We start from the raw sequence: 18,703 nt of genomic DNA, 5'->3' as shown, positions 1-18,703 counted from the left end.
ATCTTTTCCGTCAGGATAGCATGATCTCCGATCCGATCCGATCAGGGGCAGGTTTTTTGGGTCGGTTGGGTTGGGTTTTTTGAGTTGGGCTTCTGGGGGTTGGGTTTAAACCTATTTAGGTTATTTTTTCCCAAATTTTTTTCCCACTCTCTCTTCTGTGCCACTGATGCTCTCTTCCTCGACACCCATTCTCTCTTCTCTCTTCTCTCTTCTACGCCACCAATGCTCTCTTCTTCAACACCCATTTTCTCTTCCGCAACACACATCCTTCCATTTTCTCTCTCTTCCGCAACACCCATCCTTCCATTCTCTGCATGGGTGGTTCGCGTTTTCTTTTTTGGTGTTTCTTGAGCTGCTGTTTGCCTGTTTCAATTGGTGGTTCACATTTTCTGGGTGTTTTCTATTCTCTAGATATACCGTGAGCTACTGTTTCAGTTTTGTTTTTCAGTAGAGATGAACTTTTATGACTTGTAATAAATACACCTTTCAATATAAACCTATGAGCGAGGTTAATTTAAATAAACATTTTAATAGTGTTACTACCCAAAAATAATTTTATTAAAATTAATTTTCAATTTTATTAATAATATATTATATATTAAAATAAAATAGTGTAATAAGACATTAACTTATATGTAAAATGGTATAAAATTATTTTTTCTAATAATTTTTTAAAAATTAATGAATATCATATTTTATAAAAAAATCTATTAAACATTATAAGCATCTAAGTTTCACGTATTTAACTATAAATCTAAATACTGTTAACTAGAGCTAATACTTTAATATTATTTATTGCAAAGTATTATAAGTTGGATAACTTGTTGATCTTTTTAATTTTTTAAAAAATATTCTTCTATTTATTTTCTATTATGCGTTCTCTCACCTTAGCATAAATAGTTTAACTAATTATGTGTTATATTGAATCTTAAATATAGGATTTTTAAGTTTATATTTATCTAAATTAGGTAATTTAGACATTAACTTTTTATCTATGTAATTTTCTCGGTTTATATTTTACCCCTTTTCCGATCCTAGGTAAGATCCAATCTTGACAACATTGCTCTATTGATGTAACTTTCTTTAAAAATCAACTATTCCATCCCATTGTCAAAATCCATGGCGAGGAAATTGTCACAACTGAATATCAACTTTGGGAAACTAATGTCCACCCAAGCCAACAGTCACTCCAAACAGCAAACCAACCTGCAATCCATCCAAACCACCACCTATCACAGTCCAATGACCAAACCAATCCACCAAAACCTCTCACTCAGCTGCTGGACCCTCTCATCATGATCCAATTCAATCACTAATTACATAACCAACCAAAGAACTTAGCTACACAACGAGCAGAATGCTAAAAGGGAACTAGATGACTGCCCATTCTGAAACAAAATTGAGACTACAGCCAAACATCATAGACCTTGAGATCTTCACTCAGATAACATCATCTTTACTTTTTACTCCCAGAACAGAATTTAATGATCTTGACAAACCTATTGCCTTAAGAAAAGGTGTTAATTCATGTACTCTGAATCCTGTTAGTAACCATATATCTTATGGGAAATTTTTATTTGAAAAGCCCTTGTCAGTTGTCAGTTGTCCCCACTTCGCCACCACACATCTTTTCTGGTGAATCCAGATTGGCCTCTAGACCACCAAGACATCACAAATGCATTTCTTAGTGGTAAACTGGAAGAGGTTTCCACAAAAATTCTCCCCAGACCTAAAAAACCCAAAAACTCAGGCAAGCTGTGTATGCTCAGAAACTAGTCATCAGCAATCTGTCTGTGCCCAGTTTGATACACTGACAAATGCAGTAAGGAAACATGGATTCATCAAAGTTCAATTAGATGCCACTGTTTGTCCATAAATCCTAGGAAGGGAAATCACATAAACATAAAAATCTTGGCTAGTGAGTTTGAGATAAAATCAAAGACCTAGGCAAGCTCAATATTTCTCTGGGATGGAAGTAGCAGGATCCAAATAGTACATATATCTCTCCTAAAAGAAGTAGATTGCCGTTTATTTATAACTATTCTGAATAATATCATCAACAGAAGGAAAACCTTTTCGACAAAATTTATATAAACAACATGTAGATACGATTAGATATAAAAATCCATGAATTGTTGTTCACCATCAACTAATTGGAACATCATTGATCATTTTGTTATCCTTTTGAATTTCTAATTTTTACAACTGCATTATTTTTACCCCATCGTTTCATTTTCAGATGTTTCAACTTTCAAAAATGCCCTGCCACTCATAAAATGGTTGTGATGTTAATAGAACCATTAGATAGCTGTTCAATTATACATGGAAGTTCCTGAGTTCACAAAACAGTTGATGATTTGGGTAAGTGGGTTCCCACTAATACCGTTTCCACTTTTATCCAACCTCATAATGAATTTCAAATGACAAAAAACTAATATTAATGGTTCCAACCATAAGAGCATAAGGGCATTATGAGAAACAATAACCAAAACAGAGATAATATCATACAAATTTACAGCAGGAGAGAAAAAAAAAAGGAAAAACTTAGCAATACAATACAATTACAGTTAAATGGCCATAAAGATACACTGGAAGCAGAGTAACATACGGTGTAGATAATATCACAAGCCTGAACATCTTGAATAACAAAACCAGCAATTTATGATAAGCTTCATGCTCTATTAAGTAAAGAACACCTACATCAGAGAACAAAGGAAAAAAGTGTAGAAAATAAACAAAAAATAAGTAATGAAAAGCCAAGAAGAAAAGCTCATAAGCACCATCATAAACAACCCAACTCAATAAGATACTGAAAATGTTTTAGATACCTCTATGAAGTTCCAGTAAAATCTTCCCAAGGGAGCTTGAAAGTGCCATAAAAGATCCAAATTTGCTAGATTCCTTATATTCTGCTACTTGCAAGAAAGTAGCAGAGAGACCATCCAACATGACCAGTAGCGTGGATGCAGATGCCATACGTGCCTAAATAACATAAAAAACCTTTTTCTTAGCCAACAAATCAAGAAGTCAAATTTCTATACACCTGTAGCATATGTATGTGGTAGAAAAAAAAAAAAAGGATGAGCTGAAGAGAAGTGGACTGACAAAAAGTGGTGGGCTTCATGCATTTGAAGATGGGAAGAGAAATTGGAAAAAGTAGGGAAGTGTTCCCTCAGTAGAAAATGTCAAAAAATAAAGCTATTGCAATGGTACAAGAATTTCAGTATTTATATAGAGAGTGAAGAAGGGAATTCCAGTATCATACCAGAATTTGGGCCTGAGAGGTTGAGCTCTTATTTCAAATTGGGATTGGCTCAATCTGAAATTCGGGAATCCAACTTCGCAAACCCTCCTAAGTCACTAATCAAATAATTTCAGCCTCAGAACAATTTGGATCAACTAATTTGGGTCCAAGACAAGGAGATTGTTGAGATATTGTACATAATTAGTGAGATACTATTTATTGTATTATTTCGATATCATTTGGTTGATTTGTTTTTCTCAAATGTAGAAGGAATAATATTCTCAGTTTTTATTGTATATTAATTATGAGGTCATTGGACCTATATATACATGAGCCTGCTGGTTATTTTAGGAAATATGGACAGCTAATTCGAAGGAAACAAATCCCTGTGATTATGGGATTGATTCTAAATACATAAACCTAATATTAATAGCAAGCTACAGCTGTGATAAATAATAAAATTACAGCTAGAATAAAATATAAACCTTCCTAAAATGCACAATGAGCAACACAGTTTTGAGCATTTTCAAAATTTATTGTATTATTGCTATAGTTATAACATACACACACACACACATACGCGGAGAAATGGTTGACAGCATGTTAACCCTATGCTTGATATCTAATCTTTCAGGGTAAATAGATTAGCAATACTAACAGAATAGCAATACATTGATAAGTCTTAACAAATCTCAAGTTGGTACCAGAGCTTTCTATTCAAGGGAAAACCCTAGCAAGGCTTAGCAACCAATCGAAAAGGTTATATAGCAGAATAGCACATAGCAGAATGATGCTTTTTTTTTTTCACTTTTAATATTGATATATAATCTGCACATTTGCACATAATTACACACATGTTCAAAATATACTCATTTAATGACAGAGAGATGAAAAGATGCAAAGAGAGTGAGATAGAATCGTTGGAGAAGAAAAATAGAGAATAGACACAAGGAGGGCATCCATTGACACCATGATGACAAAGAAAGGAAATAAGGGGAGACTAGGTTTTAAAAATCCAAAAAACTAGATGTTAAGGTCCAGAGACAAAATTCAAAGAGGATTATAGAAGAAAAGAGAACTTTTATTAATTACCTGCAGAACTAGGATTACAAAAGTCCCCCAGAGCAACAGCTCCTTCCAGAGAATGAAATTCTCCGTTCTCTTATTCAAAGAAAACCAAAAACTACCCCTCATAACCAAAACTGACTGCTTAAATAAAGAATAGCTAAACTAATCTAATCTTTATCTCTTCTAACAAATATATCCCAAGCTTATCTTATTCAAAATCCTAACTAACTTCCTAATAAGCTTATCTTATTCAATCACGGAAAAAATCGTAACGCAAATGGTCTTGCCAAAAAATGTCTCCTATCATCAGAAAACGTCTATACATCTTGTCGGAAATAGCTTGGCTTCATAGAAGATGAAGAAGACAACAGAGAAACATCTCTGCTCACGTTAGAAATAAGTTAGGTTTCGTTGAAATTGAAGAAGACAACCAGAATTTGGCTGAAAAATGGTGACTTGCACCAGAAAGTGATGTTAGAGATAAAGGATGAAGCAAGAGAACAAGAGGTCAAGGTAGAGACTTAGAGTTCAATCTTGACTTGCAAAGACAAAGAAGAACAAGAGATTGCAATATAAAAGGGAGGCAAAATCCCAAGATTGCCTCCCTTAAAAAGCATTCCCACTTTCAAAACGGGAGAGAAAACCTGCAAACACTCCTACAGATCCTAACTCCAAACTTCTACCAAGTCAAGAGAAGCCTCTTTCTGATCTAGAGAAGTATAGGAGACTTGTTGAGAAATTAAACTATCTAACCGTCACTCATCTAGATATATCTTTCACAATCAATGTGGTAAGTTTCTTAACTCCTCTTGTGAAGGACAATGGGTGTGATAATTTGCATTCTAAAACACATTAAAGGAGCTCCAAGAAAAGGACTCTTATATTAAGATAAGGGTTACACTCAAATTATAGGTTATTCTAATGCAGATTGGGTAGGCTTGCTTACCGATAAGAGATCCACTTCTAGCAATTGTATTATTATTGGTGGAAATTTAATTTCTTGGACAAGTAGAAACCAAGTGTAGTTTCTCAAATATTGAGTCATGATCTAAATTACATGTGAACTTATTTGGTTAAAGCAACTTCTCAAAGAACTAAAATTTGAAGAAATTATGAAAATAACACTCATTTGTAGTAATCAAACAACCTTACATATTGCCTCAAATTATGTGCTCCATGAAAGAACAAAAGATATTGAAATAGATAATCACTTCATCAAAAAGAACATTGTATCCGAAAACATCACCACTGGTTATGTCAATTTGTATGATCATCTAGCATATGTCTTCTTCACCAAATCATTGAAAAGTCCCCGTATTCAGTGTTGTCAAGATTGCGATCTTAATCGTGAGATCGCACGATTTTGCGATCTTGCTCAACATCCACGATCTAGATCGCAAACAAGATCAGGGTCAGTCAAGATCGCTGGGGATTGCAATCTTTTCCTGTAAGATTGTGGGATAATCGATCCGATCCGATCCTGGTGTTGGAATCGGATATGATGACTCAGTTAAAAAATACCCTTTTCCCATTAATTTTTGACCCACTTATACTACTGAACCCTATCGCATGCAGTGACCAAACTCTGTCTGCGTTGTCTTCGTGTTTGTTCTTCTGTGTGGGTGGCTCTGTAATGGGTTCTTCTGCGTGGGTGGTTCACACTCTCTGGGCATGCTTCTGCGTGGGTAGTGTAGTCTATATTCTCTAGGCGTTGTGTTCACGTTCCTTGGACGTGGGTGTTTCACCTTTTCTGTTTTGGTGTTTCTGCGTAGGTAGTCTACACTCTCTGGTCATGCTTCTGCTGTTTGCCTTTTCTGTTTGGTGTTTCTGCGTGGGTATTCTCTAGATATACCGTGAGCCACTGTTTCAGTTTTGTTTCCCATTTGGCAGTAGAGAGGAATTTTTATGTCTTGTTATAAATACACCTTTCAATATAAATCTATGAGTGAGGTTAATTTAAATAAATATTTAATAGTGTTACTACCTAAAAATAATTTTATTAAAATTAATTTTTAACTTTATTAATAATATATTATATATTAAAATAAAATAATGTAATAAGATATTAACTTATATGTAAAATGGTATAAAATTAATTTTTCTAATAATGTTTTAAAAATTAATGAATATCATATTTTATAAAAATATCTATTAAACATTATAAGCATCTAAGTTTCACTTATTTAACTATAAATCTAAAGACTGTTAACTAGAGCTAATACTTCAGTATTATTTATTGCAAAGTACTATAAGTTGGATAACTTGTTAATCTTTTTTATTTTTAAAAAAATATTCTTCTTTTTATTTTCTATTATGTGTTTTCTCACCTCAGCATGAATAGTTTAACTAATTATGTGTTATATTGAATCTTAAATTTAGGATTTTTAAGTTTATATTTAACTAAACTAGGTAATTTAGACATTAACTTTTTATCTATGTAATTTTTTCTGGTTATATATGTTTTAAGTATAATTTTACATATTCAGTAGGATCTTACGATACCACGATTTACAATTTTTTACCCCTCTTCCGATCTTAGGTAAGATCTCAATCTTGACAACATTGCCCGTATTAGTTATATATGGGACAAGTTTGTTGCATATGACCTATATGATTCAGCTTGAGCAAGAGTGTTAAATATAATTATATATATATATATATATAAGGACAGTTTATCTTTGTAATTATGATAATAAGATAACTCAATGTAATGTAAATATTCTGCAATTATTACTATTATCGATATAAATATATACTCCATTGTCTAGTCGAAACACACATTCATTCACATGTTCTCTCACTTCTCTCTCTTTCAACAAGAGTCATTGGAAACTTGTAAAAAAGATCTCTAGATACCTGCAGGGTACCATCTGCTATAGTCTGTATTTTAGACCAGCATCAATCACAGCTTGCCTATGCATTCAAGGCTTTTGTGATGTTGACTGGGCTTCTAATCCCAATGGCAGGATACTACATCTAGCTCCTGCATCTATCTTGGAACTAATCCATCTACTCTCATGGTGGTCAAGAAAACAAATTCCATGTGATTGATTCACTTTCAATTAATCAACCATCTTGAGTTTGAGGGGACAATGTTAGTTATGATTAAATAGCTTTCAGCTTTTTTTGTAATCAGATTCAAGTTTGTTGTAACAGCTGTAAATAACTCAGTTACAGACTGCACTAGTAGAGTACCTCTATCCTAACCATATATGTATACATAAACCTGTATTCCTCAGGTTCAGTGTAATGACAATCAGAATTATTCATTGTCAAAATAGTTCCCTCTCTCCTTTCTCTATTTCTCTCCCTCAGAAATGGAATTCTAACAGATCTTGATAGGAATGAAAGTGAAGATCACTTCCAATGTTGCTGCATGTCACATTTGCCAACGTAGCAAGTATATCAAGCTTCTTCTCCAAAAGGACTCCTACAACCAATACTACCTATTCCCAATGAGATTTGGGAATAGTTCAATTTAGATTTAATTGTTGGATAGCCTAAGAATAGAGGCTACGATACTGTCCTAGTAATTATGGATTGGCTGCGCAAGTATGGTCACTTTATTCCAATTAAACACCCTTCTTCAGCTCGTACAATCTCAGAAATCTTTTGTAGGGAGATTGTTAGATTACATGAGATACCAATATGCATTGTTAGCAATTGAGAACATACGTTTATGAGCTCATCTTGGACAGAACAGTTCAGATTGCAAGGTCAGTGTCCTACATATGAACTGCAAATCACCAGTCTGATGGTCTGAAAGAGATGCTAAACCACACTTTGGAGACATGTTTGCAAAGCTTCATTTTAGAATTGTCAAAAGCTTGGCTGATATTCCTTCAATGAGAAGAATATTGATATAATACCTCATTCCATGATTCTGCTCAGCATTTCCCTTTTGAAGTAGTTTATGGATAACCCCCTCCTTCACTTTCTAAACTTGTACTAGGACTAGGAGAAACCTTGGTAGAGGCAGTATCTCAAGAGCTGCAAGATCATGATGAGGCTCTTAAAAAGTTGAAATTCCACCTATCAAGACCAAGCATTATATGAAACAGTTTGCTGACAAACACCAACACCCCACCACTATCCAACCTTGAGAATTGGTCTTGAAAATATGAGAAGATAAACAAGTTCCTATGCCTGCACAGCTGAATACTAAGCCATCAGCACAATATTACAAACCCTACTTAATCACTAAACAAATTGGTGCAGTAGCCTTTAAGCTCCAATTGCCTAAGAAATCTTGTATACATCCTATCTTTCATATGTCACAGCTGAAAAAGCTATAGGTACCCACAACCACAAGACAACCATTCCTGCTGAATTAGAAGTAGAGCCACTTCTATATCAGCCAGAGAAAATACTGACCACTTGCTTAGTGGTCAAACACAGAGATTCAACAGATCAAGTGATGGTCCAATGAGCATCTCACCCTTTGGAGGCGGGTACCTGCGAAGATGCCAACCTCATTAGGTCCCAATTTCCAGATTTTTAGTGTTATGGACAAGTCTCCATTTCAGGAGGGAGGTATCGTAAGGAACCAGCCAAATAAGATTGGATCTTGGAGATACTGTGTATACACAGGAATAATTTGTAAGTTAGTTAAGGGATCATAGTCTCAATTGAGAATATAAATAGGGGAGGGATTGTAATTGAAAGCATATCTTTTAAATATCAATGAACACAACCATATTTCTGTCAAGCCTAGGGAGAGGCACTCCCTATTCTCCCTTATTTTAATTTCTCTTTGTCCCTGTCTTTAGATGCACTGCAGTTTTGCTATTCCTGCTATTTGTTCAGTTTTTGTCCCAAAAGTCGTTAACAGACACCTAACAGACCAATAAAGTTCAAAATAGTAAACAGTTTGGGAAACACTAGAATCAACATCAGTGTCATTACCTTTAAACAAGGATCAAATAGCAAGCATGTCATTAAAGTTGCATCACACATCCTATGAAAATGCAAATTAGGCAAATATGCAGTTAGAAAACAACAAAATGTCAAATGGAGAGAAAGATCATAGTAAAAGTTTGAATTCATAGGAGAAGCAATGATCTGACCATACCTAGGTTGTAGTACATCACTCGTTGGCAAAAGCAAGGACCATTGCATGGATAAAGATTTAGAATCAGCTTGACAAAGATCCTTCCAATGAAAAACAAATAAAAATAAATAAATAGGTCAATCAATTACTGCATACAAAGCTTTTGTCATAGTGATTGTTACCCAACCAAGGAAAAATAAGCAAGATAAGAATTTATCTCATCCTCATGAATTATTGAGGCAGGAAAGGGTAACAAAAAAACAGCAAGTTTGGAATATGTTTCTTTTGCTAAAGAAAACATTTGGAATTTGAAATTGGTTCTCTTACCAAATGAAAATATTTGGAATCTTTAAAGGAAACAATTTCCTTGTGCAATCAAAAATGATTCTAACTGCTTTTATCATTTTCTTCAATTGTAAAACTGATTAATTCAAACACCTAAAGGAGTTTTACTCCATTTATGTACAAGCAAAGATTGGTAAGTTGTACGTTGATATGATCCAAGAAAGAGAATAAGCCTTAGACCAAGCATTGGATGAAAAGAACCAAGGCTTTTGTAAGTTGTACAGTTTGAAGATGGTTCTTGTATTGTAAATTGGTTATTGGCACACCTATTTGCTTGAATTTTCTGATTCAATTGATTGTATTTGTTCAATGATCTTGATGTGACCAATGAAATCCATTTCTAGTTTAGTTTGAATTTTAATGCATGTAATTAAGTTCAGATCTAATTAGGAGTGTTTAGCAAGTATTAGTTTTGCTTAGTTAGGACCAGCATAGGCACCAATTCTGAGTAGGTTTGGCCCATGCTTGGTGCCACTTCTCCTTTCTATATAACGCTTGTATTGCAAACAATTGAACACTTTGGGTCATTTGATGAACGAATTTAGATTTATTGAGTTGAGCTTAGTCTCATAATAAACCTCTAATTACATATCAATGGAAAAGGGAACGTGGGTCAAATCATAACATCAACTGATTTTCAATATTTAACTGCAGAAGTTATTTTTTCATATACATTGTTTCAATTGTTCCTATTGAGTAGGGGTTTATGGTGTATGTCACGTAGTGGTCCAGCTTAGTGCTTTGTTGCAGTTATTTTTAAGTTAAAATAATTATAACGAGGCCCACTACTCCAGTTTTCAGAGTCAGTTAATTAGCTTTTAGGAAGTCAAGTTGTAACCTTTCGTCTATATATGTTCCTTGTTCAGCTTTGTTGATTCTTGTAGTTTGACTTTAGATGTTAAATAATTACTTGATTGAAGGATTCATATGCTTGTCCACATTATGTTCTTCTTGAGATTCCATCACAAGAAGTGAGTTCAAAATAGTGTTCTAGCATTTTTCTAGTCAATTATATTTGTATCAAGTTGGGTATAGTTAACATCTATTCACTAATTTATGGGGATTGTTAAGAACTAATTGTATATAAATATACATACCTACACCAATTTGATCCAAGGCTGCCAAAACTATTAAATACAACCAAAGCAATGAGATAACGGGGAAGATGATGATAAAAAGGTAAATGTAATTTACAGTAGTATGGAAATAGGTTAAAAAATGGTTCTAAGTTCTTGAAAACTACATTATCACCAATTCATTACTCTCCATCCTAGTCTCTTGACAAAACAGTCAATTTAAATTTTTGGCAACGCTAACAGCAGTCACATGAAAGTTTTGGAATTTACCTGTATGCAAGTTATGGCGGCTACTCTAATCCTAGAGTTCTTCACTCTGCCACTATCCTTAGCTGATCCATCTCCATCACTAAAATCTGAATCTGAAGATGTAAGAATAATAGAAGATTCATTATCTGAGATATATTGGGAATGCCCAGCTCTATTGTGCTTCACATTTAAGCAGTCCCTTTTGCGCAAGTGTGGAGGCCTATATGTGCCATGATCTGATTTGTTCAGTTGTATCGAGCTTGCCCTGGGACTCATATTATTTGGCGCCTTCTCCTCATGACCAACAAGCAAAAGACTACCACCTGGTGCTCTACCAGAAAGGCCATAAATTAAGAACATTCGCAGAACAGAAACAAAAACTGACACCTACAAAAAAAGACCCAAGTATCACAATGATTAGGGGTAACACATTTCTTTATTCTCTGTATTAATACAAAAATTTCTCAACTTACATGATCGGAAATAGAACATTTAGGATCAACAAGGATCAGATGCAGACAGCACATAAAAGATTCATAAAACCTACAGAATAGATGGGTCAGTGGCTTGTTACGAGCATATGGCCGAAGAATGAATATCTTAAGTGTTTCAAAATTTCCTTCTACTCAGTTCCTCCAAAATGCAGGTTACCTGGACATAACACTATCTTCCACAACTGGGGTTTTTAATGCCAAGACATCCATTGTTTTTCTGAAAACCTATTTCAGAACAAACCATTTAAAACTTTTATCTTGAATTAATATACAGTTATACAAAAACAAAAACAAAAATCAAAAGTATTGTATACCTCAAGAATTGATCTCCAGATATCAACTGGGAAGGATGACCCAGCTCTTGAGATTGCTTCACTAAGCATCTCAAAAGCCAATGTCTGTAATTCGCTTGAACTTCTTTCCGTGGAAAATCTCGTATTAATTGCAGTAGATTTTTCTTTACACACTGAACGAGGTATCCAACATGACATACCATGAGAGCTAACAATTACATCAAGTAGAAATTTAACCAGTATAGTATCTTCAGACTGCAACCATCTTCGATGAGATAAAGTAATAATGCATCTGGAGAGGGAGCAGATTTTGTTCAGTGTAAAGTAGAAAGGTATTAATGGTAAAAGCATCACAAAATCGAAACATATTAATAGTAAAAACTCAAATTTGAATAGCATTGACCCCTGTTAGAATCTATTAGAATCTTGTAAATATAGTAATTGTATATTTTGTAATTATTTACTCTTTTCTATAAATTGGAATAACTCCGCTATGCCCTAAACACACGAATTCAATATTTTCTCTCTCAACATGGTATCTAGAGCCTAGAGAGGCAACCCTAATCCTTCTTTTTTTCCCGGTGGACCCACTGTTCACCGGTGCCTTTTTTTCCGCCGCCGCCGCCACTGTTCCGCCACCGCCGCCGCCGTCTGACCTCCGGTCACTACGGAAACCCTGCCGTCGTGATCACCCTTGTTAGACCGACCGAACCCCGCTGACCGCGCCTTCATCGGAGCCCTCACGCGCCCCACGTATTGCCTTCTCCTCAGGCGGTTTTCTCACGCGCCGCCTTCTCTCTCCACGCGTGACGGCGCGTCTGGGGTCTGTTCCTGACACCGTCGATTGGGGTTTGCTCGCCCCTCTCTCCTCTATCTGTGTCCGGTCTCGGTTTGCAGTTTGGACATTTACTCTCTCTTGTTTTGCCCTTTTTCACTGCTGTTTGGGCATTTTCTCTCTCTTCTCGCTGACCAATGGCTGCCTCTAGCACTCCAAAAGCTGATACCCAGATTTTTACCAACCATGTCACTGCTCCTCTTTCTTCTGAGCAATTGAACGGTAAGCACTACTCCTCCTGGGCTTCTCACATTGAACTTTGACTTGTTGGACAGGGTTATGAGACACATCTCACCCAAACAGCAGATGATGTCCCGGAGGCCGACTGTCCTCTGTGGAAAAAGGTTGACGCTCAACTGTGCTGTATCATCCGAGCCATCATTCACCCATCTCTTCGTGATGTCTTTTGCACTCACAAAACTTGCAAGGCTGTTTGGACACAAGCCCAATAACTCTTTACAAACAATTCTCGGCGACTCTACCAAGTTTGTGAAGACCTCATGACTATCCTTAGTGCCCATCAGATTAAGGATTCTATGTTGACCTATCTTGGCTCGGTATCAAGCCTTCTTTGTGAGTTCAACGAATTGCTTCCACCTACTGCCACTCCAGATGCAGAACTTGACAATCGCAAGAAGTTTTTCATGTCCTTGGCTTTATACGGTCTACCACCAGAATATTCTCATGTTTGTGATCAGATTCTGGGGAGCCTCACAGAAGCTAATATGGATAGTACTTGGGCGACCCTCCTCCGTGTGCCCCCCAAATCTTCCTCTAAGCCTTTGCTTCCCATTCCAATTGACTCTTCGGCTTTGGTTTCTCGCAACACCAACCGACCTCCACAACGCAAGGGCAGCAAAGGACGTCCCTGGTGTGATCATTGCCACCGCCCGGGACACACAATTGATAAGTGTTGGACTCTACATGGTCGACCTCCTCGCACTGCCCAGGTGGCCCAAAGTTCTGTGTCTCCTTCATCCACTTTTGCTCCGTCATTGGCTCCGGATCCACATCCATCACCTTCCTATAACGATTTCCTGAAATGGTATGACGATCGTCAGGCCTCTGGTTCTACTGCTGCTGTTGCACACACTGGTAATTTCTTCGTTGGTCTCTCTCACTCTTCAGGCCCTTGGGTCCTTGACTCTGAGGCCACCAATCATATCACTGGTAATAAATCTCTTTTTTCTTCTCTTTCTACTTCTGGTTATTTACCTTCTGTCACCATGGCAAATGGGTCTCAAACTTAATTCCAAGGTGTTGGTATTATTCATCCTCTTCCTTCTCTTTCTATTAACAATGTCCTTTATGTCCCTGGAGCACCCTTATTATCCATTAGTCAACTTACTAGGTCTCTTGATTGTGTCATATCTTTTACTAAAAATTCTGTTTCCCTACAGGACCGGATTACGGGGAGGACGATTGGCTCCGGATGTGAGTCTCATGGTCTCTATCAGCTCAACAAGCCCTCTCTTGTTGGTTCAATAGCAGCATCTCCACTTCTAATTCATGCTCGATTAGGACATCCAGGTCTTGATAAGTTAAAACAGCTATACCCTAGTCTTTTTAAGTCAGAGTCTTTGTCTTGTGAGTCATGTCAATTAGGCAAACATGTTCGTCATTCTTTTTCTTGTCGCATTATGAGTCGGGCTTTGTCCCCTTTTGTTTTAGTTCATTCAAATGTTTGGGGTCCAAGTCGTACTTCCTCTACATTAGGATCTAGGTATTTTGTCACTTTTATAGATGATTTTTACCGTTGTACTTCGTTATACTTAATGAAAGAACGTTTTGAAATTTTTTCAATTTTTCAGTCTTTTTTTAATGAAATAAAAAATCAATTTGGTATCCCTATTCGAACTTTACAAAGTGATAATGCCCGTGAATATTTGTCTACTCAGTTTCAGACCTTTATAACATCGCATGGTGTGTTACACCAAACATCTTATCCTCATACCCCCCAACAGAATAGAGTTGCAGAATGCAAAAATAGGCATCTATTTGAGACCACCGGGACTCTTCTTCTCCACTCTCATGTTCCTCATCAATTTTGGGGTGATGCGGTACTTACTGCATGTTATCTCATTAACCGCATGCCTTCCTCTGTTTTACAAGGTAAAATTCCTCATCAAGTTCTATACCCCCACCACTCTTTTCATCCTTTACCCCCTCGTGTCTTTGGTTCTACATATTTTGCTCATGCTCTTGGTCCCGGCATTGACAAGCTCTCTCCTCGGTCTCATAAGTATGTTTTTCTCGGGTACCCACGATCTCAAAAAGGATACAAGTGTTATTCCTCTACTCTTCGCAAGTATTTCATTTCTGCTGATGTTACTTTTTTCAAGAGTCTTCCCCATCCACAACTGCCCCTAGTTCAATCCTTTTCTGTCCTCCAGAAGCGTCTCCATCCCCTCCACTCCCATCTCCTCCACCTTTGCAGGCATATCAGCGTCGTACTCGTCCTGTTTTGGAGCCACCGAGTACTGACAACATCATAGACTCACCTTTGGAGCCACCTCTTTCGCCTCATCTTCCGGTCCCGCCTTCTGAATCTGACATTTCCATTGCCATTCGAAAAGTTATACGTTCTACTCGTAATCCTTCTCCTCATTATATTTCTTTAAGTTATCATCGTCTTTCTCCTTCCTATTATTCTTGTCTTTCTTCCTTAACCTCTGTTTCTATTCCTAAGAGTGCAGGTGATGCATTTTCCCATCCCGGGTGGAAACAAGCTATGCTGGACGAAATGTGTGCATTACAGAACAGTGGGACTTGGACCCCGTTCCTCTACCACCAAGGAAGTCAGTTGTTGGCTGTCGGTGGGTGTATACAGTCTAGGTTGGTCCAGATGGCAAGGTTGACCGGCTTAAGGCCTGTCTCGTCGCCAAAGGCTATACTCAAATCTTCAGGTTGGATTATGGCCTCTCTATCAGTTGGATATTAAGAATGCTTTCTTACATGGTGATTTGCTCGAGGAAGTCTACATGGAGCAACCGCCTTGCTTTGTTGCTCAGGGGGAGTCCTCTGGTCTTTTATGTCGATTGCGAAAGTCTTTATATGGCCTCAAGCAGTCACTCAGAGCATGGTTCAGCAGATTCACTACTGTGATTCAACAGTTTGGCATGACTCGGAGTGAGGCTGACCATTCTGTCTTCTATCGTCACTCTCCTACCGGTTGCATCTACTTGGTAGTTTATGTTGATGACATTGTCATCACAGGTAGTGACCATCAAGGCATTGTATAGGTGAAGCAACATCTCTTCAAACATTTTCAGACAAAGGATCTTGGCAAACTCAAATATATTTTTGGGAATAGAAGTAGCACAGTCTAAAAATGGGATCATCATTTCCTAAAGGAAGTATGCAATGGATATTTTGGAAGAAACAGCAATGTTAACTTCCAAGCCAGTCGACACTCCCATGGATCCCAATGTTAAGCTCTTGCCAAATCAGGGGGAGCCTCTTCTAGATCCTGAAAGGTACAGACAATTAGTAGAAAAACTAAACTATCTCATTGTTACCCGTCCAGATATCTCATTCGTAGTGAGTGTAGTAAGTCAATTCCTCAACTCTCCATGTAAGTAACATTGGGATGCAGTGATTCGCATTGTTTGATACATCAAAGGAGCTCCAGGAAAGAGTCTTTTGTATGAAGACAAAGGACACACTCGAGTTGTGGGATATTCTAATGCAGATTGGACAGGATCTCCCGTAGATAGAAGGTCCACCTCTGGATTCTGTATATTTGTCGGAGATAATCTTGTCTCTTAGAAAAGTAAGAAGCAGAATGTTTTAGCCCGGTCGAGTGCGGAAGCGGAGTATCGAGCTATGGCTATAGCGAGTCAGGAGCTTATATGGCTCAAACAGTTGCTTCAAGAATTAAAGTTCGAAGAGGTCACACATATGTCACTTATATGTGATAATCAAGCTGCTATGCATATTGCCTCAAATCCAGTATTTCATGAGAGAACAAAGCACATTGAAGTTGATTGTCACTTTGTCAGAGAGAAAGTCATGTCCAGAGAAATATCTACTAGTTTTGTCTTGTCAATTCCCATGACCAACTAGCAAACATCTTTACTAAGTCACTAAGGGGTCCTCGGATTAATTACATATGTAAGAAGCTTGGTGCATATAACCTATATGCTCCAACTTGAAAGGGAGTGTTAGAATCTATTAGAATCTTATAAATATAGTAACTGTATATTTTGTAATTATTTACTCTTCTCTATAAATTGGAATAACTTCACTATGCCCTAAACACACGGATTCAATATTTTCTCTCTCAACAACCCCTTTCAAGTAATAGAGGTCAAAAATATTATTCCATAACCAGTATTTGCCCATTCGTATTAAAACATTAAAATGACAAGAACATGCAAAAATACAGATATCATCATGATACCTCGAAAATTCCAAAATACAGAAGCATACTCAAATGATAAAGATATATTAATTGATAAATTATCATTTAAAATTTAAAAACCTTCAAGAAAATAAACCCATAAGAAAAGGTCTAGAGCAAAAAAAAATTACATATGGGCAAGATTGCGTTATGCGTCAATTCTTTTCAGGAAAAATGAAAGTACCTGATAGACTGTAAGCACTCGATAGCGGGAACCATTGCAGCAGTACAGTAAATTCCGGTTAACTCGTCCCCAGTAGCTATTTTTGCAAGAAAAAGATGAAAAATCTTCCCGAAACAACTGAGAATATTACTAAACGAGGAGAAATTTATATCGAACGAAACCCGGCGACATATATCATGAATCTGCCATTTCATAAATCAATTCATAAAAAGATTTCTAAAAAATTGATAATACATTAAAATGAAAAGAGCCAATTAAACAAAAGCAAACACGGTACCAAGCGTGATGTCTGTGTATAGATATGAGTACACTCTTTTTCCTCAAAAGAGGTCGCAGCAACCAAATCCATCATAAACAAAATGTCCGAAAAAACCTTCGAGAAAAATTTAAACAACAATTATAACAAACGAGAAGAGAGCGAAGAATCCACCAAAAATTTATGCGTTTGAGAAGATACCTCGTGAGAAGGAAGTTCAAGAGCGGCAGACACCAAAGAGTTAGAATGGGAGAAAATGAGATTATCAAGCATTTGAGCCGTAGAATTACGCAAAGGGATAGTTAGGGTTTCATCCCTCAGCGTCAAAAAGGAAGTCCTCCACGACCTAACCAATGGCGTCGGTGCCGTTGAACAAAATCCAGTTCCCGCCATTCAAGAAATAGCAATCACTACACAGTGCTTTATAGCTTTTAGTAATCACTCATGCCTTGCTTGCCAATCGATTCAGCAGAAACCTGTGAGCCTCATGCCATTGCAGTCCAAAGCGAAGAGCAAATTGTTAACGCCATCTGAAGCCTTGTTTCAGTTCCAATAATTTAAACAACATCTTTTTTTTTTTTTAATGACTTTCGCATGGCTCAATTATATTTTTGTATTGTTTTCCTATATTTTTAGTATTTTTAATTTATTTAAAAAAAATCAAAATGTATTTAATTTTTAAATTTTTTTCATCTAAAATCTATGAATTTTAATTGTTTTTACTTAAACTTTTTACAAACTAATTTATTAAATTATTTTTTATTTAAAAATTATTAATTAAAAATATTTAATTACACCTAAAATAAAATAACTAAAATTTATCATCTTCAAAATATCATATAAAATCATCTAAAATTTTTTAAATATTTTTAACAATATATGTGTTGGAACATAAAAATAAGAAAATATTAAATTTTAAGTTAGATGATTTTTATTAATATTAAGAGAGTGTGTTTGTCCTTTAATTGTCTATAAAAGATTATTGAAAAATGTTTTGACTGTTCTTAAATGATAAAATGTATTATTAATGAAAAGTAATAAAAGGAATTAGTGTAAATATTTAAGAATTGCTGAGAAAAGAGAATGTGAGTAAAAGAAAAAGGATGACTAACATATGCACTTTAAATACATCAAATGGTATGATTATAATATATGTGTTATAATACATTGACAAGTACGATTATAATACATATGTTGTACATATTAA

The 18,703-nt window shown here is 36.1% G+C and overlaps 1 protein-coding gene across 4 annotated transcripts in view; it reads right to left on the bottom strand.

The window, feature by feature from the left end:
* Positions 1-18,055, bottom strand: part of LOC113856037 (HEAT repeat-containing protein 6) — a 63,848-nt gene extending 45,793 nt beyond the window's left edge. For all 4 annotated transcript variants that reach the window (XR_003502856.1, XR_003502857.1, XM_027487662.1 and 1 more), the window contains exons 1-11: positions 17,698-18,055; positions 17,518-17,613; positions 17,241-17,422; positions 11,841-12,111; positions 11,684-11,751; positions 11,506-11,575; positions 11,054-11,419; positions 9,384-9,463; positions 9,218-9,269; positions 2,829-2,982; positions 2,609-2,696 (exon numbers count right to left, since the gene is read on the bottom strand). Coding sequence is in view for 2 of the 4 variants with exons in the window: in XM_027487662.1 (XP_027343463.1) it covers positions 2,609-2,696; positions 2,829-2,982; positions 9,218-9,269; positions 9,384-9,463; positions 11,054-11,419; positions 11,506-11,575; positions 11,684-11,751; positions 11,841-12,111; positions 17,241-17,422; positions 17,518-17,613; positions 17,698-17,889 (1,619 nt within the window). In the remaining 2 variants the exon portion in view is untranslated. The remainder of the gene's footprint in view (positions 1-2,608; positions 2,697-2,828; positions 2,983-9,217; positions 9,270-9,383; positions 9,464-11,053; positions 11,420-11,505; positions 11,576-11,683; positions 11,752-11,840; positions 12,112-17,240; positions 17,423-17,517; positions 17,614-17,697) is intronic.
* Between the last annotated feature and the right edge of the window lie 648 nt (positions 18,056-18,703).

Source organism: Abrus precatorius, unplaced genomic scaffold, assembly GCF_003935025.1.
Source record: "Abrus precatorius isolate BTA unplaced genomic scaffold, Abrus_2018 Scaffold1, whole genome shotgun sequence".
Taxonomy (NCBI): domain Eukaryota; kingdom Viridiplantae; phylum Streptophyta; class Magnoliopsida; order Fabales; family Fabaceae; genus Abrus; species Abrus precatorius.
The sequence above is the reverse complement of the archived record's forward strand: the minus strand, read 5'-3'. Positions and strand labels throughout refer to the sequence as shown.